We start from the raw sequence: 24866 nt of genomic DNA, 5'->3' as shown, positions 1-24866 counted from the left end.
AAAGTAAGCTGTTGATTCCATCTGTACTTGCACTGTACGTTGTCTCGTCTCCTATTATAAAAAATAGGAAAATATTTTTATATCTATCATATTATATATTAACATTCGGCAGTTTCATATCAATGCCCAGTTATAAAGGCCGAAACCGGTGGTGTGTGGACTTAATAAAGCAGTAATTAAGCAATTTGAGCGGATTTTCATTAATTAATGATGTGTGAGTCATTGGTGCGTATCCATTCACGATGATTCGTATTCAGTTTCAGTGTTGAACAGGATTCTATGTCGAATTAATATAATATCTGTATCCACATTTTCTGAAGGAACCTCTCCATAATGCACAACGCTTAACTTGTACCGTCTGCCACTGGAAGTTGACTATCGCTGTAACACTGTCGCGCTGACTGAAAGAACCCGCGACGAAACTGGCCGCTCTCTGTTGTATCTTCTCTATTTCCTCTATCGGCTCTTCTTGGTAAGGATCCCAGATAGATGAAAAATACTCAAAAGTCGGTCGAAAAACGGCCTTATATGCATTTCCTTCGTGGATGCTTTACATTTCGTTGAGGTTCGTCCTATGAATGCGTCTGGCATCTGCTTTACCTACAATTTGCTTTATAGTCATTCCACTTGTGATCGCTCAGGATAATTACTCCTAGATATTATACGGTAGATACTGTTTCCAGCAGTTTGTCATCAATAGTATAGTTGTGCATTAGTGGATTACTTTTTCTATATGTGCGCAGTGTCTTACATGTATTTATGTTCAGAGGCAACTGCCGGAGCCTGCACCATTCATCCGTCCTCTCCAGGTCTTTCCGCAATTCGACGCTGTCTTCTGCATTGCTACTTTCTTCAAGACAACTGCATCATCTGCCACCAGTATTAAAGTCTGCGACGCTTTCTACTAGATCATTTGTAGAACTTATAAATAATAATGGACCTATGATGCAAAGAAGTCTTGAATCCAGTGGCAGATCTAGTCAGATACTCGGTAATCTCTTATTTGTTTCACTAGATGTCAGTGCGGGACGGTGTTATATTCCTTCATGGAGCCAAGGAACATGGCATCAACCTGACCGCCATTGTCTACAGTGCTATGGATCTCGTGGAGAAATAGAGCTAACAGTTTGGTGAATCCATGTTGATTTTTATAGAGGATATTTTCGTTCCCCAGAAACGTTATAATTCTTGAGCCTGAAACATGGTCCCAAAATCAACAGATTCACATCAACGATACAGGTTTACAATTATTCTTTTTACATGTCTTCCTGAAAAAAGTGGAATACTGAACACAGATCAGTGTAACTGTACGCAATAATCTTGAGCTGTCCTGCTGTAGTAGTCATGAGCTGTCCTGTCAAGCTTTTACTCTAAAAAGTTTCAACATTAAGTCAACTGAAGTTCGCTATTGTTGTCTGATGTGCGGCTTGGGCACGTTTCACATAAATGAGTCCATACCTCTTTACGGTTGCCTAAATGAAATGTGAACTTTGGAGAGGAGGTTATACGATTGTAAAGTTCCCTGAGACTTCTGAATTATGAAGTGTAAGTTGGATCAACACTGTTCGTCTGGATCAGGCGTGGCCAAGATTTGCGATCCCAGAGCGCGCTCAAGTCGGGTCAGCGCTCCGGTTTCCCCCTCCACTGCACTATTCCGGGTAAGTGTGTAAGAGGGCTACATGCTGAAAGCTGCACACGCGGGAAACTTAGAAAGACGTGTTCGCAGTAGAGTTAAACTACAGCTAAGAGGCGAAAATTGTAGCATACAAGCAGGATTTTATCACGTTTACTTTCAAATTTTTATTTTACTGCCAAAGCAATAACTTTCATTACTTGATTAAAGAAGTACAGAAGGTAGTGCTATTACAGTGAGCAGAGCTACGGAAGCTCTACAAATAGATATTTTACAATAAGTTGTAATGTTTATAAATTTATACACATTTTAATGTTATGATACGTGATATGTCTACAACTAAGATTCGTGATAAAGTCAAACACATGGGGCTTCTGCAGAGATTAAAATCTCTTAAGCCTGAATATTGGTGGAACATTCTTGATTTTGTAACAGAAAAAAATAGATAGCACAGATGTGTTTAACAAAACACTGAAATAACTTTAGTGGCATGTCTGTGCAGTTGAGGTTATTGCTTTTGGTGAAACATTTTGTAAAAGTCTTGTAAGTACCTGGATCAGCTCAAATCGGAAATAATGAGGTCACTAGCAGTCAAAAGTAAGACCGATATAACAAATAAATAGAAATACTTCTTGAACCGTGCTGTCTCTTGGAATGTCTTTCGGAAATTATAGTAAGATGTTTGTTACCGAAACGTTGTAGGCTATGTCTGGTCCACAAACGATTCCCTTGATGTGGGAAATGTTCCATGTGATGAACCTGATACTCATCTTTCAGAAGTAGTACTTTTTATTTGGTGGCATCAGTCTTGGCCACCATATGTTACCAAATGATTGTCTCGTTGCATTAAGACGCTGAATTCAAATAACACGCAATGTTGGCCACAAAAGATTTTGTCGCCACTGTACTTAACGTTAACTGTTTTTTACGTAATGGCTGCCTTCGGTTCATCTAACTTTCGCTGTCGTTCGTCAGATGACAAGTGCGTCATGTCGTCTACCTGGCTGTGTTGTAATCACGAACCAGTAAGTGTTTTCATGGTCATAGCCAGGTGATGGCATGGTAAGCACTTCGCACGGACTTCAAACGGTACGGAAAGTGATGTGTCGACAGAAGTGCCGACAGTGTTATTTTGAGGGGGCCGATAGGCACGCTATCTAACGCAGACCGGCGTCAAGTCTGGAACAGGATAACTATTGAATGGTAGCAAGAAAAGTACGTAGCTGCTTTATACTTAACTTTATTCATTGATGAATACAGCGTTCTTCTGGAGACATTTATACTATAACTCTCAAAGTAGGTAAGGCTAATGGCGCCTTGCTAGGTCGTAGCCATGGACTTAGCAGAAGGCTATTCTAACAGTCTCTCGGCAAATGAGAGGAAGGCTTCGTCCGTATTGTCGCTAGCAATGTCGTCGTACAACTGGGGCGAGTGCTCGTCCGTATCTCGAGACCTGCCTTGTGGTGGCGCTCGGTCTGCGATCACACAGTGGCGACACGCAGGTCCGACCTGTACTAAATGGACCGGGCCCGATTTAAGCTACCACCTAGCAAGTGTGGTGTCTGGCGGTGACACCACAGAAAGTATTCCATTCGGCGATGAAGTGTTCCTTCGCCACTTTTTATTTTTTAACTCCAATAGTAATTACAGTGTAGAACGTGAATCTAATGTAACGCGAGTAGTGTTGTCGGCAAACTGCTTGGCATCTGACAAGGCGAATGTTTGGCGTCCGGCTGCAGCCTCCACTTCCCTGTTCCTCCTCACACCTCAGCCCCACTCGTGGCAGCGCTCAGAGCTCTAGGCAGAAGCGCAGCCGAAGCGCTCGCGTTAGCAGAACGCCGTTTGGCCGGGCTTGGTCTAGATATGTTTCAAGCTGCTCCGTAAGGTGCGGGCGAATAACTCAGGTTGAAGCCTCGTTCAGGATACAAACATGTTATCTGCCAGAGAGTTCAGGTGCGGTTAGTCTTGTGATACACCGTGCAGTAAATTCTCTCACAGAAAGCCTGAAAGCTGGGAGGGAACGCAGATTGTATTTCCGCAAAGCAGCTTACTTTCTCCACAAAACATATTTTCATTACCACAAGGCTGCACATACCTTTGCTGCGAAATATTAGAAAGCCCTACCGCTAATATCTTGTTGTTGTGGTCTTCAGTCCTAAGACTGGTTTGATGCAGCTCTCCATGCTACTCTATCCTGTGCAAGCTTCATCTCCCAGTACCTACTGCAACCTACATCCTTCTGAATCTGCTTGGTGTATTCATCTCTTGGTCTCCCTCTACGATTTTTACACTCCACGCTGCCCTCCAATACTGAATTGGTGATCCCTTGATGCCTCAGAACATGTCCTACCAACCGATCCCTTCTTCTACTCAAGTTGTGCCACCAACTTCTCTTCTCCCCAATCCTCTGCAACACCTCCTGATTAGTTATGTGATCTAACAATCTAATCTTCAGCGTTCTTCTGTAGCAACACATTTCGAAAGCTTCTATTCTCTTCTTGTCTAAACTATTTACCGTCCATGTTTCACTTCCATACATGGCTACTCTCCAAATACTTTCAGAAACAACTTCCTGACACTTAAATGTATACTCGATGTGAACAAATTTCTCTTCTTCAGAAACGCTTTCCTTCCCATTGCCAGTCTACATTTTATATCCTCTCTACTTCGACCATCATCAGTTATTTTGCTCCCCCAAATAGCAAAACTCCTTTACTACTTTAAGTGTCTCATTTCCTAATCTAATACCCTAAGCATCACCCGACTTAATTCGACTACATTCCATTATCCTCGTTTTGCTTTTGTTGATGTTCATCTTATATCCTCTTTTCAAGACACTATCCATTCCATTCAGCTGCTCTTCCTAGTCCTTTGCTGTCTCTGACAGAATTACAATGTCATCGGCGAACCTCAAAGTTTTTTTTTCTTCTCCATGGATTTTAATACCTACTCCGAATTTCTCTTTTGTTTCCTTCACTGCTTGCTCAATATACAGATTGAATAACATCAGGAAGAGGCTACAGCCCTATCTCACTCCCTTCCCAACCACTGCTTCCCTTTCATGCCCCTCAACTCTTATAACTGCAATTTGGTTTCTATACAAATTGTAAATAGCCTTTCGCTCCCTATATTTTACCCCTGCCACCTTCAGAATTTGAAAGAGAGTATTCCAGTCAACATTGTCAAAAGCTTTCTCTAAGTCTACAAATGCTAGAAACGTAAATTTGCCTTTCCTTAATCTAGCTTCTAAGATAAGTCGTAGGGTCAGTATTGCCTCACGTGTTCCAATATTTCTACGGAATCCAAACTGATCTTCCCCTAGGTCGGCTTCTACTAGTTTTTCCATTCGTCTGTAAAGAATTCGCGTTAGTATTTTGCAGCCGTGACTTATTGAACTGATAGTTCGGTAATTTTCACATCTGTCAACACCTGCTTTCTTTGGGATTGGAATTATTATGTTCTTCTTGAAGTGTGAGGGTATCTCGCCTGTCTCATACATCTTGCTCACCAGATGGTAGAGTTTTGTCAGGAGTGGCTCTCCCAAGGCCGTCAGTAGTTATAATGGATTGTTGTCTACTCCCGGGGCCTTGTTTCGACTCAGGTCTTTCAGTGCTCTGTCAAACTCTTCACGCAGTATCGTATCTCCCATTTCATCTTCATCTACATCCTCTTCCATTTCCGTAATATTCTCCTCAAGTACATCGCCCTTGTATAGACCCTCTATATACTCCTTCCACCTTTCTTCTTTCCCTTCTTTGCTTAAAACTGGATTTCCATTTGACCTCTTAATATTCATACAGGTGGTTCTCTTTTCTCCAAAGGTCTCTTTAATTTTCCTGTAGGCAGTATCTATCTTACCCCTAGTGAGATAAGCCTCTACATCCTTACATCTATCCTCTAGCCATCCCTGCTCAGCCATTTTGCACTGCATGTCGATCTCATTTTTGAGACGTTTGTATTCCTTTTTGCCTGCTTTATTTACTGTATTTTTATATTTTCTCCTTTCACCAATTTAATTCAATATTTCTTCTGTTACCCAAGGATTTCTACTAGACCTCGTCTTTTTACCTACTTGATCCTCTGCTGCCTTCACTACTTCATCCCTCAAAGCTACCCATTCTTCTTCTACTGTATTTATTTCCCCCATCCCTGTCAATTGTTCCCTTGCGCTCTGCCTGAAACTCTGTACAACCTCTGGTTCTTTCAGTTTATCCAGGTCCCATCTCCTTAAATTCCCACCTTTTTGCGGTTTCTTCAGTTTCAATCTACAGTTCATAACCAATAGATTGTGGTCAGAGTCCACATCTGCCCCTGGAAATGTCTTACAATTTAAAACCTGATTCCTAAATCTCTGTCTTACCATTATATAATCTATCTGATAATGTGTACAAAAACTTACCTTTAAAAGTGGTACCGCAGCACAGTGCTTACCCCAGTGAAACACTTTTCCTGCCGTGCGATACGCTATAACCGAGGTGCAATTCTTATTACATACTCCAGTAACGACATTTCACAACGTTGGTATTTGTTTGATAGTTAAGTAGTAACATGACGATTTTCCCAGAAATGTCTATTTCTCTTTCCTAGTGCACTGTGGTAAGGCACAGATAACACTTTGCAGTTGCTACAAAACTTCCGTAAACTCGTGGATAGAAGGATGGAGTTTGTTGAATTGTTGTCATCTGTTGATATTCTGCTAAATGTATCATCTTCACTTCCATTGTTTCAAGTACGTAGTGTATAAAAAAGTTAACTGATTAAGACTGCGAGTAATATTAAGCAACTCTACAAATGCACCCCAAGAGTGTGCTTTGGAGATAAGAATCTTAAAACAAACAAATGTTTCAGAAAGTCTCGGGATTCTGACTGAGGATTGGAATACTCAGAACGAAGCCCATGTTCCACTGTACCTGACATAATCAGTCTTCAGTATTAACGCCTGTTAACTTTCTGTGCCGCCACATGAACTGCAACTTCAAAATCTACAATTAGTGTTTTAGGGTTAAAATTTTCAGTCCACAGACTGAGTACCGTTCCACATACAGTTGTTGATAACATTAAACAAAACGCAACATACACATACTCAAAGGTAGTGCATAAATGCAACGTATGAAGCTGATGAAGTCTTTTGGTCATACGTAAAATCTCCATCCGCCAATACAGTATGCAACTTACAATTCATAAATTGCAGATTTTGTTCACCCATGAAAATACATTATTTTCCGGCTGTACAAAGCAGAATCTTTCGTATCGGTTTGATAAAATACCTGATTTAAGTGCCATAAGGCCTGGAGTGCCAGGATGAGTGGGCATATGTTTCCTTCGCGCTCTGTAGAATGATAAATGCAAACCGTCTCTTCTGTATTTCATAGCTAGCTGACACAGATAATCTGCTGGTATTATTTTACTACCTTGTGAAATTAGTCCTTCGCACGCTCTGCTTTTGTAATTATTCCGCGATTAAATAACCCTACCGATTTTGTCTTCATGATCATGGGTGTCCCTTAAATACACTATTTCACACATTTCCGAACTAGTCCGTAAATTTGAGATATAATTCTCCTCCGTGCCACCTACACGCGTCATTTTACGCGGCTTTGTTTTTAAAATTGTCGTTAATAATAAAATCCACTCCACGATTCGCTTATGAAGTACATCCTTAAACGCTTAAAGTGACAAGAGAAAGATAAATATTCTTAGATACGAGCGTCGAGACATTCATCCCGCTAGCTAAGTAAAGCAATAACTTCCGACTAAGTATACGGACGTACCCAGCACACCACTGAACACAACACAACACAACACATAACTTCAACCTTGCTTAGCCCCGTGTACAGTAAATTTCGCCTGTGTCCTTAGCCAACAATCAATCTTCCATCTTGCCGCTGAGTCTACCGTCGTACGGAGTGGGGTAGAATAAACGTGGAGTTGCATAGCTTATGTGGTAGGTAATTAGTAATTTCATTTAGCGATACTGAAAATTCATCTTCTGCGATAATGAAGTTTTTTTGTGAACATGAAAATTAATTTTTCCGGAATTTAAGTTTTTGCGCATTTGTAACCAAACTTGAGGAAAAACAGGATGGTTATAGTCAAACTTTTGCAATTTGAGAAGTACTCCCCCACCCCACAATCAGAAGAGTTATCGTAGTGCAATGAAAGTTTGTAAAAACGTGTGTAAGCACATGCGGAAAAGAATAATGAACCATTGAAAGAAACACATTTGAATTTCCACGTGAGAGGGTAACATTTTTTAATTGCATTCCATGTTTACGTGTAAGACAACAAACGTTGCTCACCGTGACAACTATCTGCATTCACTGCAGCCTCTAACCGTGTTACAGGTAACGTTTCAAGGAATTTCGCCGTACCTTTCGAACGGTGGCCTATGGAACATTCAGCTATCGTGAGCTGACTTATAAGTTCGTGGCGCCCTCCATCGGTAATGCTGGAATTCAATATGGTGTTGGCCCACCCTTATTCTTGATGACAGCTTCCACACTTGCAGGCATACGTTCAATTAGGTGCTGAAAGGTTTCTTGGGGCATGGCAGCCAATTCTTCACGGAGTGCTGCACTGAGGAGAGATATCGATGTTGGTCGGTGAGGCGGTACGAAGTCGGCTTCCCAAAACACCCCAGAGGTGTTCTATAGGATTCAAGTCATGACTCTGTGCAGGCCAGTCCATTACAGAGATGTTATTGTCGTGTAGCCACTCCGCCGCAGGCTGAGCATTAAGAACAGGTGATTGGTCCTGTTGAAAGATGCAATCACCATCCCCGAATAGCTCTTCGACAGTGGGAAGCAATAATTTGCTTAAAATATCAATGCAGACCTGTGTTGTGATAGTGCCACGCTAAATAACAAGGGGTGCAAGCCCCCTCATGAAAAACACGACCCCACCGTAAGACCACCGACTTCGAATTCTACTGTTGGCACTACACACACTGGCAGATGACGTTCAGCTGGCATTCGCCACACCGACTCCCCGCCATCGGATCGCCACATTGTGTACCGTGATTCGTCAATCCACACAACGTTTCTCCACTGTTCAATCGTCCAATGCTCACGCTCCGTACACCAAGCGAGGCGTCGTCTGCTATTTACCAGCATGTGTGGCTTATGAGCAGCTGCTCGACCATGAGATCCAAGTTTACTCACCTCCCGCCTAACTGTCATAGTACTTGCAATGGGTCCTAATGCAGTTTGGAATTCCTGTGTGATAGTCTGGATAGATGTCAGCCGATTACAAATTACGACCCTCTTCAATTGTCGGCGGTCTCTGTCATTCAGCAGACGAGGTGGGCTTGTATGCTTTTGTCCTGTACGTTTGCTTTCACGTTTCGACTTCACTATCACTTCGGAAACAGTGGGCCTAGGGATGTTCAGGAGTGTGGAAATCTCCAGTACGGATGTATGACACAAGTGACACCCTATCACTTGACCATGTTCGATGTATATGAGTTCCGCGGAGCGCCCCATTCTGCTCTCACAATGTCTAATGGATACTGAGGTCGCTGATATGGAGTAACTGGCAGTAGGTGGCAGCATAGTGGACCTAATAGGAAAAAGTATGTATTTGGGCGTGTCCGGACACATAGTGTAGCATGCCAAGGAAAAGAAACTGCATGTAAGTGAAGACATGATTCCGAGGGAGAGAGGCATACTTCCATTTATCCAGTGTGCCTTCCAGAATGAGAGTACCATCCTGAAAATGACACGAAAACATTCGCCAAATCATAACCCTCCGTCGTCCAGTCTGGACTGTTCAGACCATGCTTGCAGGACGTTTGCTTCAGTCTGATGGGGCGTAAAATGTAATTAATCTGAAAAGTTCACCTGTCGCCACTCTACGGACTTGCACTTGTGCTATTAGCGTGCAAATTGCAGCCTTCGTCTCCCCTGAACGGTAGTCAGCTTGGTTACATGGGCCAGGTACCTGATGCTCTGGCCCATACGCAGCAACGTTCACTAAACGGTTGGCGAGGAGTTACTGGGTAGTCAGTTGCTCAGCTGTTACACGTTTATTGCCCCGGACACAATTCTGCAGCCGTCGTTAATCCCTGTCATATATGGTGCACCGCAGTAGCATTGGCGCCACTTTTGGATAGTGCCGTTTTGTAATTCATGGTGCCGGCCGCTGTGGCCGAGCGGTTCTAGGCGCATGGATGTGTGGATGTCTTTAGGTTAGTTAGGTTTAGGTAGTTCTAAGTTCTAGGGGACTGATGACCTCAGGTGTTAAGTCCCATAGTGCTCAGAGCCATTTTTTGTCATGCATGGTACACTCTGAATACAGCGACCCACAAATAGTTGACGAACATAGCTGTCCTGAAATCCTTCTTCAATTGCCCTGAAAGCCAATTATAATGCGCGTTTGATATTCAGATAAATTGCTCTCTTTCCACATTACGACAAAGTCTGCAATGTCTTCTGTGTCCCCTGACAATCTGTGATAGTGGTACCCTGTGCATCCTGTGGATGGATGTTGCACATTGCACATTGATGTCAACATAGACTGTGATCACGTTAATTTGAGTGGACTGTGTGGTAACTTCTGACCTTATGTCGTGTCCTGACATAGATGGGAGCGGGAGAAAAGGGGTTGTCAGTCTGCTCTCCCGAGCGGTACAGAGCAGAAGGCAAGAGGACAATTCACAGTGAAGGCATTTGATTGTTTTCTTTTATCTGAGCCAATACTGGTGCAGGCATTTACTGGAAATGCAGGTTGTTAGACATGATAGGGAACTCGTTGTGGAAACTCTTGGACAAAGGGTTTTGAAACAGTTGTTTATTCCAGACAGGACTAACACACTGGAGGCTAGTTCTAGGGTTAGAAAAAGCATGAATAACAATTTACAACAGAAGCCAGTGCAGAAGTCCTAGGATAGATGCTAACCACAGTAGCAAACTCAAGCAGCATCTTAAGGCAACAACTTAGCTGCAAAACAAAGCATACTGAATGTGACACTGTTCACTGAGGAACTCCAAGTGAGAGAGCAGACTTACCCGGAGCAAGACCGAACGCGTGGGGGCACTGTTTTTTGCACTTAAAGCCAACCAGCTAATCCCACAAGTCTCTTGCAAGCGTCTTCCAATCACGGTTTAGTTAGGTCCCCTCTACTGCTCCTAAGGCGGGGATGTTAATGCAGTTGCACCACCTAAGTCTGTATTTGGTATCAAAACTGTTCAGCTGAAAGCTAAACGTAATTGCTCTGCAAAATGAGGCTTGCAACATTGTGGTTATACGTCATTTAGCCCCGCCCCTCGGTTTCCCCGGAGCAGGGACTGTTAGGCCAACAGTTTTTTGGCGTTTTCGCTGTCTTTCTAACCCTTGTGAGCCTATTGACGCTGCTGTTCTCAGGGTTGGTATCAAGCTCTCTTTACCGCTAGTAAGTGCTACGGTGGCAACCTACCACAGTATGTAGACGACATATGAAGTTGCATGTTAATTCCTTGAAGAGTAACTAGCGCCCTGGGACTGCTTCTGGGAGCGTCTGCATTTTCGCAACGCACTTCCCTTACGGTCTACTTCATGTAATAATATCTCTCCTAGTTTCTCTGCCCTCAGCATCGTCTCTGCTTTCGCGCCTTGGAGTGCCTGTCCTCTATTCTCACAGCTTCAAGATAACACCTCAGTAGCTAGGAATAATCAATATATTACACTTATCGGTATTGTGCCAGTACACCATTTTGGAAGATTCAGTGTTCGATAGAGACTGAAATGTAGATAGAAACTAAAGAAATGGGATACATTTTGGGCAAAAGAAGTGTTCAAACTGTTAAGGAAATATTGGTACTGTGTTACCTAAGAACTGCAGTTATTCACTTATGGCGTCTGTCTGATACAGCAAGAATATCAGGGTGTCGTAATTTACATGTAAAGTAGAAATATTACGAACTGTTGCTTCACACAGGTGTCTCTGTGCGTCATATAATTACTGAGAGCGCTGTGTGAGATCAAAGGGCTGATCAGTAACGCTGTGTTCCAGAATCACCCGCAATGGAAGCCGTTACCAAGGTTGAGGAAACTGCAGCTGTCGACCTAGACGCCTTACTGGACGCTGGGGAGGGCCCCATGGTGACTCTCGTGGCAGGAGAGACGCGGCTGATGGCGCGCAGGGCCGTCCTGGCAGCGAGGAGCCCCGTATTCAGCGCAATGTTCAGCCACGACACGCTGGAGTCCAGCAGCAATGAGGTCACCATAACAGACGTGGAGGGTCCGGTGCTAAGAGAGCTACTGGCCTACTGCCACACACTGAGGACTCCACATCCGTCCAGCATGACTCCCCAAGTTCTGGCAGCAGCAGACAAATACGATTTGTCGGGATTGAAGACAGAGTGTGAGCAACAGCTGGCTTCTCTGCTGACTGTAGAGTCAGCGGCGGCCACAGCAGTGCTCGCTGTCAGGCACACATGCCCCAGCCTCACGAAAGCCGCCGTCGCCTTCATAAAGGCCAACTTCCAGGTGCTGGCCACTCAGGGTTGGGCCGATGCTGTGCACAACCAGCCGAAGGATGTGGTCGAAGTGTGTCGGCTACTCGGGCAGCCACCGATAAAAATCAGGTAAGCACAAGCATAAGAGCAAGATGCTAATCTGTGTTTTCCAGCACTAGGTGTTGTGTGTGTGTGTGTGTGTGTGTGTGTGTGTGTGTGTGTGTGTGTGTGTTGTGTGTGTGTTGTGTGGTGTGTTGTGTTGTGTTGTATTTTGTGTTGTGTTGTGTTTTGTGTGTTGTGTGTGTGTGTGTGTGTGTTGTGTGTGTGTGTGTGTGTTGTGTGTTGTGTGTGTGTGTGTGTTGTGTGTGTGTTTTCTGTGTGTGTTGTGTGTGTGTTTTCTGTGTGTGTTGTGTGTGTGTTTTCTGTGTGTGTTGTGTGTGTGTTGTGTGTGTGTTTTCTGTGTGTGTTTTGTGTGTTTTCTGTGTGTGTTTTGTGTGTTTTCTGTGTGTGTTTTGTGTGTTTTCTGTGTGTGTTTTGTGTGTTTTCTGTGTGTTTGTGTGTGTGTGTGTGTTTTCTGTGTGTTTGTGTGTGTGTGTGTGTGTGTGTGTGTTCTGTGTGTTTGTGTGTGTGTGTGTGTGTGTGTTTTCTGTGTGTTTGTGTGTGTTTTCTGTGTGTTTGTGTGTGTGTGTGTGTGTTTTCTGTGTGTGTGTGTGTGTGTTTTCTGTGTGTGTGTGTGTGTGTGTGTGTGTGTGTGTGTGTGTTTTCTGTGTGTGTGTGTGTGTGTGTGTGTGTGTGTGTTTTCTGTGTGTGTGTGTGTGTGTGTGTGTGTGTGTGTGTGTGTGTGTGTTTTCTGTGTGTGTGTGTGTGTGTGTGTGTGTGTGTGTGTGTGTGTGTTTTCTGTGTGTGTGTGTGCGTGTGTGCGTGCGTGCGTGCGTGCGTGCGTGTGTGTGTGTGTGTGTGTGTGTGTGTGTGTGTGTGTGCGTGTGTGTTTTTGTAAGCCTACAATGTTTACCATTGAATTAAGTAGATGCGTTTGTGCTGGGAAATATACCTTCAGTGAAGACTACAAAATTCATCTGGTGATAGCTCTCAAACCTTTTGTTGCCTTTTCGTGACTGGTACAACAGATCTATGAACTGAAATGTTTGTTACGAGATAAATAAGCTAACAAAATCTTTGGAAGAGCCAAATATTTTATAACTTCAAGAACTGCTTTGATCTCTAAGCAATTCATCAATACTTGCAGTCGCTAGTGCATTTAAACCATATGTGTATGTAGGTTTTGGCATTATGCCTGTTCTGAGAAAAAAAGATATGTTTACTGTGTTCTCAGCAGGAGACGTTCTTGTTGTGAGTACACAGGTGTGCTACCCAGCAGGGAAACACACAGTAACCTCTGCAGATTGTACTCGAGCAGGCGAGTGCTCGGGATTTTTTTGTGCCTGATGTATAGCTCATCACAACCCTCTCGACGAAAAGTTGCATCTAGTAGTTTGGCGTCACAGTTGCTACTGATGAGATAATTCGACTGGTATTAAGCTGGATAACGAGAAGTCGAAAATAAAGAGTATGTAGCTCCTCACTAGCACCAGGAGCATCACAGTATGCCGCAATATGAGACAATGAGAGCAGCAATGTATCTACAACTTGTCATGCCCTGATGTAAATGGTGACATGTCGCAAATTCAGACTTCCTCCCTTCACTCAGTTCCATGTCTCACAGTACACATTCATCAGCCAGGTGGACACCTTTGAGCAGGCAAGTGAAACTCTGCATCTGCATCTGTCAGCAGAGTTTCTTCTGCCAGCCCCAGCATCAACAAACATCTCATGGGAAGCCAACAAATGTGGACAGCCATGAGTTGGTGATAGCACTTTCTACTTATGATCACGATGTACTTTTCAATGTATTCAAAATATCATACATCCAGCCTCAGTACGCCTACCACTGTGCAGGATAGTCTTACAACTTTGCCTGTTGCATTATTTGTTTCTATTTTCTTACTGTATCCCATCAATTTTCGTAATTAAATTATTTTGTTAACCCTGATCGGTACAGGGGGAATTTTACATCAAGCTCCAAAGAGTCATGTTACATACAGCAGATATCTAGATGGCAAGGTGCTGTAAGCACATACGCTCATATGCTCTGTGTTCACTCACAACACCATCATGACATCATAGCAACACCGAAGCTTTGAGCAGCGTCCACACAATACTGGGTCTTCTTACCACATTTCTCTGCTTCTCTGTTACGGAGTGACCCAGTAATGGTGCTGTAGTAGGTACTCATTTCTGTAACAGTGATGCTGTGTACAGAAGCAGATGACAAACCTCGGCGCCCCTGTCTTGCATGAAGTTTTCTATGGTGCTAGTAATAACCTTCCAGTGAATGCCACTAACTTAGCCCAGACAGGTTGCTCATGTTATATTGTAGGAATGTGACTCCGCCTGGGTCTCGACTTTTTCACCGTTTCAAAGGGAAATGAAGGACGAGAGATAGGGTTCAATGTCCGTTCCACTTCCTCCCTTACATCTTGAAGCGTCTGGGTTTTTTGCTCTCCATGCAATCAAAGTGCCTCCTGAACTTCCTCTCTCACTATCTGACGAAGAAAACTTGTGAAATCAGTTCCTTCCTCCATCACAGACATCGATTCGACGTTTGGAAGCCGTTCAAACTTCTTGCGTGTAATTCTTCTTGATGCATTGTCTCGATATACTGTCACCATTTTATGAAGTCGTCAGCTGTCGGAACCTCCTTCAGGAGTAGGGCTCGATACATGTCCTCAGCAATACCCTTCATGAGATGTGCAACCTTATCTTCCTCCTTCAGTCTAACATCCGCTATTTTACACTGCTCCAAGACGTCTTGAAGGTAGGATGCTGTAGTTTCTCTTGGACGCTGTGCCCTGAACTTTTGCTTATCTTCAGCCTTGCACTTCTGTCGTTGTTTTGCCGAAATACTTGCGCAGTTCCGTCCGGAATACTTCCCAGCTTGTGAACTTCTCCTCGTTGTTCTCATTCCACTGCTTGGCAGTGCCCTCCAAGTAGAAAAATACGTTAGCCAAACACACGGTGCCATCCCATTTGTTAAATTAGGCTATACGCTCATATACCCTCTGCCACTTGTTTGGATCTTGGCCATCGTCACCAGAGAACCCGGAAGGATGTCTCATGGGGTGGCACACAGTTGCTGTCATCCTAACGTCCTCGTCTTCTTCTGTCTCCGATAGACTGCGATGTGTTGAATATGGCTCGAACTGAGGTTTCTCACCACGTAAACGGCGGCTCTGTCGTGGCCTGATTGGAGACTCTGTCGTCGATAACGTGCGCTATCGTAAGTTCCAATACCCAACGTCTCCACCAGAATGTCACTTAGAAGAAGGTGTAATTAAATTAATGACGAACACTAACTTCACTTAACGAATGTTTATTCAGCACTTGCACATAAAAGGGCGTGGAGCGAACTGCCTCCAGCCAGAACACAAACAGTAATACACAGCTACAGAACATTCCAGTACAATGATTCATGACATTTGTGGATACTTGTAGAATGTACTCGAACCGAATATAGAAATTAAAATTCTACAGTCCAGGTGAGTTTTGAACATACGACCCTTCATGCAACAGTTTAGTGTCATATCCACTACATCACGGTGCTAGTTTGAATGGAATCCTCAGTGTAAGAGTCCTTATCGCATCCCAGACCGAGTCTAATTCGAAGGCATTTTCGCCAACATGGTCTCTGGGGTCTCTTAAGGGTGGGGAACCGACCCAGTCCACAGAAGGTCCCAGTTTTCATTGTGAAGTTTGTTTTTTACCGTCTTGAATTGTAAATCACTCTGTAGGCCTTAGTAGTAAATCAGTAATTTATCAGATTATAATCGCTAGTTCTCTGTCTTGAGGTGACTTCCCAATGAACATACCTAAAAGCTGAGACACTCGTAAATCTAACGTCTACATTGGAGATTTCTCACGCCCTGTTCTGGTAAGTAGGTGTATTTCCAGGATGATTGTGCACATACACTGATGACTCAAAACATTATGTCCGCAGCCCACTATTAGGTTGAATGCCTCCTGATGCTGTAGCGGGCATGTGGCGAAGTAAGAGAAGAATTTCAGCGGAACAGAGATGAAAGGGAAGCCATTATAGCGATGATTCTGGCCCCAAATGCGCAAATCCACTGATACAAGCCTTTTTGACAAAGGGCCCATTGTTGTGGCGCTGAGGCTGCAAACGGGAATCTCTGTGAAGGCGAAGGTGGTCGCCTGTTTGCCTACTTCTGTCGTGAGCACCTATGGAAAGTGGTCGAAGGATGGTGAAACGAGGAGTAGGCTGTATGGTTTTGGACGACTTCGTATCTTCACGAAACGTAGAGGTCGGAGGATCCCTCCTGTGTAACTCTAGACAGGTAGCGATCTGTGGTAGTTCTGACGACACAGTGCTAGTGCAGGCACAAGTGTTTCGGAGCACATCGTTCAAAGGCCATCGTCGAACATGGAGCTCCACGTCACATGACCCCTACATATTCCTGTGTTCACCAAACGACATAGTCAGTTAAGATTGCAGAGGGCACAGCATCACAGAGTATTCACCGCGGACCAATAGAAACATATGGCCTGTCGAATAAATCGCATTTCTTGTTACAACAGGTCGATGGTTGGGTCCTTACTCTGTCATTCAGACACGAAACGTGCACTGAACCACAGATGCCTTGTGTTAAGAGGTAGATTGAGTTGGACTTCCACTAGATTTGTGATGGTAATAAAATGCATCATGATGGCTGTGAAATACTTGAACATTACGGACCACCTGCATCGCTTCATGCTTGAAGTCTCACCCTCAGGTAATGACATCTTCCAGCAGGATAACCGTCTGTGTTGCAAAGTCAGAATCGTGCTACAGTGAAATAACACTGTCTTGTCCAGATAGTGTGCCTGTCATGTATCCATTGGAACACACATCGGGAGCCAGCTGTGTGCCAGTAGACAGCCGTCTCTTACTTTGCAGGAATTGCTTCACCTGGGCGTAGACATCTGGTGCCACATACGAGGGTAATCCCAAAAGTAAGGTCTCCTAATTTTTATAAGTACATAGACCTGTTTATTTCTACAGTGGTTTACATCAGTCTACAGCTTGAACATTGAGCTATTTTTCGATATAATCACCATTTCTAACGATGCATTTTTGTAGACGCTGTGGCGGTTTTTGTATGCCCCGCCACCATGCTGTTCAGAAAGTTATGAATCTCTTCTTTCATCTCGTCGTCGGAGCTGGATCGTTTTCCGGCCAAATGTTCTTTTAACCTAGGGGGCAGATGATAGTCACTGGGCGCCAAGTGAGGACTATAGGGTGGGTGGGTGATTGTTCCACTGAAACTGTTGCAAGAGAGCAACGATTTGTCGAGCGATGTCTGGGCGAGCGTTGTCATGGAGAATGTGTACGCCGGTTGTTAATTGCCCGTTTGAGTTTCTTAAAAGTCTCACAGTGCCTGTCAGCGTTAATTGTGGTCCGAGTGGGCATAAAGTCGACCAACAATACCCCTTTCCGATCCCAAAAAACGGTTGTCATGACTTTACCGGCAGACACCGTTTGCTTGAACTTCCGCGGCTTTGGCGAAGAAGAATGCCGCCACTGGCGTGATTGTTGCTTGGTCTCAGGTGTAAAGTGGTATGCCCACGTTTCGTCACTCGTGACAATTGAGTCCATAAAGTTGTCCTGTTCGGCTGCAAGGTGGTGAAGAAATGCGCGGAAAGCATCGACTCGTTGCCACATGTGGTCCTCAGTCAGCATGCGTGGCACCCATCTTGCGCACACCTTCCTGTAGTTCAATGTTTCCGTTAAAATTCTGTTAGCGGTGCTTCGGGAACCCTCAGGAACCAACATGCAGAGATGATCCAGTGTGATCCGCCGATCTTCACGCACGCTTTGCTCAACCTTCAACACTGTCTCCTCCGTTCGTCAATTTCGGACTGACCAGCTGCAAACACTCTACACCACTTACGAACATTTATGACATCCATACACAACTCACCGTACACTTCCGTCAATTGGCGATGGATTTCAATCGGTGCAGTAACCTTTGCGTTCAAAAACCGAATAATTGCGCGCAATTCGCACTTGGCGGTAACATCAAACGGGAGCTCTATTCTCAACGGCTGCCAAGCCAAGACGGAGCCCCTCAGAACGACGTGTGCATGTTTACACATAGCGCGTGAAGCACTCTTCATAACAGTGTGACCAACTGCCACACGAACATAGTTCTGTATTTATAAAAAAAATAGAGTCCTTACCTTTGGGATTACCCTCGTACTTCAATGACTTGTAGAAGCCATGGCAATCAGAATCTCTGTTGTACTGTCTTTGAAAAGACGAACAACACGCTGTTAAACATGTGGTCGTAATGTTTTGGCTCATCGGTGTAAAACTGCAGCTCGAGAACAGCCTCTGTAATTCATGGCCCCTATCACATGGTGTTGCACTGCGACACGACACAGATTTAGCATCTGCTTGAAAAACAGTTACAATCAGCTTAACATAACGTGTCTGAAATGTGTGCGTTAGCTTTTCAATGTGTGTAAATACTTCATTACTGGAAGTACATGGTGAGAGTAAATCCACTGGTATCTGCGTTAATGTCTTGTACTATTACGGCATGATCTTCAGACAACTGACGGAGTTTCGTGACTTCTGATCACCTGTTGGGAACTACTACAGCTGCCATTGAGGATCTCCTCTTCGTCATGGTTTACGCTGTTTAGGCGTGTTGGATATTCTTCCTTGGTGCAGAGTGCGCTTCCTGTACTCATTGAATTTCTGTTCTTCCGTAGGCTTCTGTAATTCGTGTAGCAGCGTCAGGATGCTCTTTGTGTTCAATTGTGGTGATCGTAACGACTGATTGCTGGGTTGTGAGTGAGTATGAAAGAAACAACGCAGACATGACTTTCTATGATCAAATGCCATGCATTGATATGTAATAAGATTTGTTTAATTTTTTTTGGGATTTGAGGTCCACCAGTTACGCAAAACACCGGTTATCTCAGTACCCAAACATGTTTCGGCACCACTGTGCCATCATCAGTGCGTTTTCGTCTTTATTTATTCTTTAAATTTGGTGAGCATGAATTTTAAGGACTACTTTTGTGTTAATTATTACAGGTAGCTTGTCATGATGCGGAGAATGGAAGTGCTTGCCACACGAAAACATGACAAGCTACCTGTAATAATTAACACAAGTGGTCCAGAAAATTCATGCTCACCAAATTTAAAGAATAAATAAAAACGAAAACCCACCGATGATGGCACAGTAGTGCCAAAACGTGTTTGGGTACTGAGAAAAACAGTTGTTTTGCGTAACTGGCGGACCTCAAATCCCAAAAATTTTAATTGCAAACACGGCCAATACAAGGAGCTGCAAATCAAAAGATGGATATCTGTTTGTAAAGTTGTTGTAAATCAGATTCTGCTTTTTTGCATGCGATTTGGCTGAGTGCGTTACGCTTGCCTGTGCAAGATGGAAGAGTCACTGTTTTTAACTGAATTCGGGGAACGTGAAGATAACGAAATCTCACTTGGGTGGCACACACGCACTAGATGCCTTATGATGTGTGTAGAGTAACCAGCTTCTCTATTCCAGAGAAACTTAACGTATCACTCTAGCTATCATACAAACGTTGAGGGTCTATTTGTGTTTTATACTTCTACAAAGATATAGGATTAATCACTTAGGGTGGCAGCGTCCAGCATTTGTTTTCAGTTGACAGAAAGAAATAACATTTCAGCAGAGCTGTCTGTCTGAATGGCGACATCAAACAGCTGTCTTTTTGCTAAGCACGTGCAAGGCCTTTTTAAATTTACAGCCAGTAGTTCTTCCCTTAACCGCTTAGATGGCGATTTACGCTTCCTATATTTGAGTCCAGTATTTTCTGTATCAGCTAGTTCATTCATGGACGGAGTACTAAGTTAGTGTAGTTCTAAGTAGTCTGTCCTCTGTCAGTATTGTCAATAGCATTTATTAAGTAAGACAAATCCTATTGTACACTGTGCGTTTTCCCCTGCTTTTTGCAGGGTAGGCAGACAGCTAGACTTCCTTCACTGTCTTTTTCCCACAGGTCCCACATATTATCTTAGCCGAAATACAGAACATACATACGTCTATAACCAAAGGACTTCGGACGTGTAATTATCATAAAGTAATCAACAGATACTGCAGGAGACTTCCGTTGTTCAACCAATCTCTTTCTCATAACAGTAGACACTTATGCCACGTGATGTAACGTGGCTTTTCCTCTGACGCATTTCATAAATGAAAGGGAAAAATCATTAAAATCTTCTCGACCCCTTTCTGTGTCAAAAATTAGCTCGTATACATCTGTAATTGGGCATGCTAGTAGGAAATTCGTAAAGGGTGACCGACGGGCAATTTTTCTACAGTGGCTCACAGTTGACCTGAGTTTTTAAATTCTCATGTTCGACTGTTTTGCAGTCCTGTATATGGGCCACATACCCTGTTAAGACGTTCTTAGTGGAATGAATTCTGTTTTTAGTTTCTCATTTTGTGGATCTGCAACTTTAGAGGCGGCTTCCCTGATTATCTGGGTGGTTTTCCTCATTTTTAGTTTTAATAAATACCATCATACGAGGTGTATGAGAAAAGTAACGAGACGAATTTTTTTGGCTACCAAAGCTTTTATTTTTGTTAAAAGTATTGTGCCCTTCAAAGTAATTCCCTCCGGCAGTTATTCACCAGCGGAGTCGTTGTTTCCAGTCTTGTTAGCAGCGCAGAAAGGCTTCAAATGCTAAGACATTTAACATGTCGGTCACATTCATTTGAATCTTCGTCAGAGTCCCGAAATGAGTGCTTTTAAGATATTTTTCCATTCCTGGGAAAGAAAAGTCAGGACAACTCAAATCCGGTGGATATGGGTGCTGTGGAACAGTGCCTTCAAGTGGCTGTGTGACGTGGGGCGTTTTCATGGTGCAGCATACACTTGTCTGCAACGTCTAGTCTCACTTAATTCGCCCCTTTCCTGATACTTTGAAGGATGCCTTCACAAACTCTTAGATGACAATCTGTCCGATAGGAACAAATTCTTCATGCATGATACCTCTATCAAAAAAGCAAATAACCATAGAAGTTAGCCTTGACAGTACAAGCTTGCGATCTTTAACAATTTATGAGTTATTTTAAAAACACTGGTAACAACATCGCCAGATAAAATTTTTCACCCACAGCCTGAAGGACTAATATAGAAAACTAGCTGAGACTGAAATAAAAGAAATCCCAAAGCAAAACCCCAGAAGGGCCGATTTTTTAAGAAAAAGCAACAACCATTAACGCCTGAAGGGTTGTTTTTAAAAAAAAAATATCACTGCCGCAACGAATACCACCTGAACGGCTGATTTTTTTTTTTTAAATGCAAGTAATAACGGATAACTCCTGAAGGGCTGATTGTAAGAAATACCAACCTGAGGGACCAATTAAGAAGTGCAATTAAAACAATTAACTAGTATTTGAAAAGTTTCTTTTGAAAAGTCAGTTTTGAAACAGGCCTGAAGGGCTATCTTAAACGCACAATATTTGACAACAAGGTATATGAATAATTAACAAGACACTTTAAGCAGAATCGAAAGATTTAACAAAGAAATCAGTCATAAGTAGGCTTCAAAATTTCCACAGATTAGTTACAATCGGCAATAAAATAACTGAAGATTTGGTTCTTAATTCTAAATCAGTGTGATCTCCTTTAAATTTGGCTCATTTATGACCTGACCCGTACACTACAGACGGCTCGCAAACCACAACTTTAGCGTGGGGATGTCCACAAGTCTACAACAGGCTAAAACATCCAGTTACCATCCGGTACTGACAAATATAGTAACAGAAATGAGAACCTAGCCAGATAACATTATTTAAAACTTCCGGGCTGAATTGCCGTGGTCCATATATAAAACTACTTCTCCTTCCTGACGTTTTGTTGCCTACTGCGGGCATCTTCCGAGGTGAGTCGACGACTGGCTGCTAGGCGCTGGAGGTCCCGCTTATATAGAGCGCTTGGATGGCGCCACCACTCATCACATGCTTTCGGCTTTAAAACTATCTCTGGCTAGTGCCACGTCTCTCGATTACAGATAATCTATTGTCACTTCGTTGGTAAAAAGTCGACCTCCGTATCTTGTCTAGTTTTAATCTTTCTTTTTTTATTAAAATTATTTTCGTGCTTGTAGCTCTCTATAGCTTCTCTATACAAGCGGGTATAATAATGTGAGGTCCTAGCAAAACACATTGGTAGTCCTATTGGTAACATAAGGCCCTAACTAAATGTAAGGACTTGAACGAGGCAAGAATAATAGTTGCTACTAATCTCTGGGACCACTGAAGGAGGATACGAAGAAAACAGGTTTCGCATGTAGTGCATGAGGTAATTGTGAAATTCCATGACATGAAAAGGGCTTCTTTGAAAGCTGACCAACCTTCCATTTCTACGATTGTAGTACGTAAGTTCAAGTGTTTTCTAGAGGATCCGCTGCAATCGCTGTTGACGATTAAGCTGCCAGATACCGCACAACCTGCACTACATTTACCAAATAAAAAACGTAGGCCTAAACCCAGTATCGAACCATCGACCTGCTGCATGCTAACCCAAAAGACTATCCACTGCATCAGCCGTACAGGAGGAGGACTGTGTGCTCACAAAGATACTTACCATACATATGGTTACAGTGTTGCCAAATCGCCACTCTTTAACGTCCTTTTTCTGCCGGATGTACTCGCCGGATGAAATTTTGTGATTTTTTTTTTTTATCACTGGCATATGAAGAGTTGCGCTGCGAAGCCCGAATGCGCGAATTTCACTTCACTCTGTATATTGTGTTCAGGAAGCTGAGGCAGGCTTGCAGGAATAGATTTGAAGGGCGTTCAGTATGTAATGGAACTCTTCTTTTTTCTAAATGCAGGTTGGTTTTATTCAGAATTCCAATACACCATATTATTTACCATTCTTATGGCTACGCAACCCTCTTTCTCACCATAACCTCCGTTTAGTGCGATGGCCTTAAGCCACCTTACTGGGAGGGTCTGTATGCTCACATGGTATCACTCTTCTGGTCGACATTGGAGTCAGTTTCTTGCTGCATCAACAACCTCCCCATCGTCACGTACTTCTTCTCACAGAGTTCCTCGTTTATTGTGCCTAAGAGATGGAAGTGGAAGGTGGGAGACCCGGGCTGTAGGGTGGATGAGGAATAATGGTGCAATGCAGTTCCATGAGCCCCTGTCTAGTGTGTCAGCTCGTGTGAGGCCTTACGTTGTCGAGGTGGAGGAGGAAGAGCTTGTTTGCATTTTTGTGTCCCTGAAGAATTTCCCGAGGGTAGCACAATATGATTCAGAGTTGATCGCTGCACTATGAAGGAGGACATCAAACAGTATAACACTTCAGAATCGCGGAAGTCCGTCACCATGACTTTTTGAGCTTAGGGTGCGGCTTTGATCTTTCACTTTGCAGGAGAGGTGGTATGGTACCACTCTATGCACTGATGCTTCGGTTCCGATTCGAAGTGATGAACCCACGTTTCATCGCCTGTGACGATGTTCGACGAAAACTTGTCACAATCAGCCTCGTAACGCACAAGTAATTTCGCACGGATGGTCCCTCGTTGCTCATCATGGTCTTCTGATAGGCGACGGGGAACCCAACGGACACACACCTATGAGTACCGCAACTGGTGTGTCAGCGGTATCAACAGTCTTGCAGCTGTGCACCGAGGTCTTTGTGATATGTCGATCATCTGGAATGAGAGTATCCGTATTTCCAGCATTGCAGCAGTCACAGCTGTGTGCGGCCGTCCGGCAAGCGGGAGACCGGACAGGCGAACTTATTGCGACGACAGGTGGCTCGTCCAACAACTCAGCGCATTTTTGTTTACTGCCCGGTCTTCGTAGGCACTTCGTAAGTACCTAAGATGCTCTGCGAAGCTCTGGTTTTCCACTAAAAGGAACTCAGTGACAACTCTGTTTCGAACGCACCTCCGTTACAGACGCCATTTTGAAGACTATGAATAACGCCACCTTCTATCGGAACTTCATGAAATTGTAAGGGCTGAAGCACGAATATTCCTCTGTTCCACGACAAATTGAGCATTTGTTCAACCGAAATTAGCGGAGAAAAAAGTTACACTACTTACTGAATGCCCCTCATGTAATGGTAGTTCACCAAAGTGCATTAAATATTAATTTACTCTGAGATACCGGTTTCTCCGACACCTTCAGACACATGATAGCCAAAAGAATGTAGTTAAAAAGTGTGTCAATGTGTGCATGCATGTACAGGGGTGTAGGCTTGGTTAAGCGAATGTTAAACTGTGCTCAAACATTTTGTAGTGTATGCATCTTTTGGTGGCTGCACGTGTATGTGTGAATGTGTCATAATTTGCAAGTGCCCCCCCCCGTCACACACACACAACACACACACAACACACACACAACACACACACAGCCACGTAAGACCCGTTTTATTTCGCGAATGATTTCAAATATCAAAATGTTATTCCTCAATTAATTATACCCCAAGTGGCATGTACTTCGGTACGTGATAAAGAGCTTTAACTATCTTATCGATAGAGATATTGAAGGAAGAAGATTTTTTTACTTTCTTTAATGGAATGATATACGTTTTTAACGGCTTCCGAAAGCGATTTAGAAGAAGAGCACAGTAATATAATATTACTTAATGTTGAAGCTCAAACTCCTCGCAGAAGAATCCGAGAAATATTTTAAAAAGGAAAGGCAAGTCGGCTGGAA

The 24866-nt window shown here is 43.5% G+C and overlaps 1 protein-coding gene across 1 annotated transcript in view; it reads left to right on the top strand.

The window, feature by feature from the left end:
• LOC124804931 (protein roadkill-like) overlaps nucleotides 1-24866 on the top strand; it is a 39886-nt gene that overhangs the window by 3211 nt on the left and 11809 nt on the right. The window contains exon 2 of the mRNA XM_047265312.1: nucleotides 11622-12195. Coding sequence (XP_047121268.1) covers nucleotides 11633-12195 — 563 coding nt within the window. The 5' untranslated portion in view covers nucleotides 11622-11632. The remainder of the gene's footprint in view (nucleotides 1-11621; nucleotides 12196-24866) is intronic.

The sequence above is a fragment of the Schistocerca piceifrons genome, chromosome 1 (genome assembly GCF_021461385.2).
Source record: "Schistocerca piceifrons isolate TAMUIC-IGC-003096 chromosome 1, iqSchPice1.1, whole genome shotgun sequence".
Lineage (NCBI taxonomy): Eukaryota > Metazoa > Arthropoda > Insecta > Orthoptera > Acrididae > Schistocerca > Schistocerca piceifrons.
This window is presented reverse-complemented; position numbering and strand designations above follow the sequence as displayed.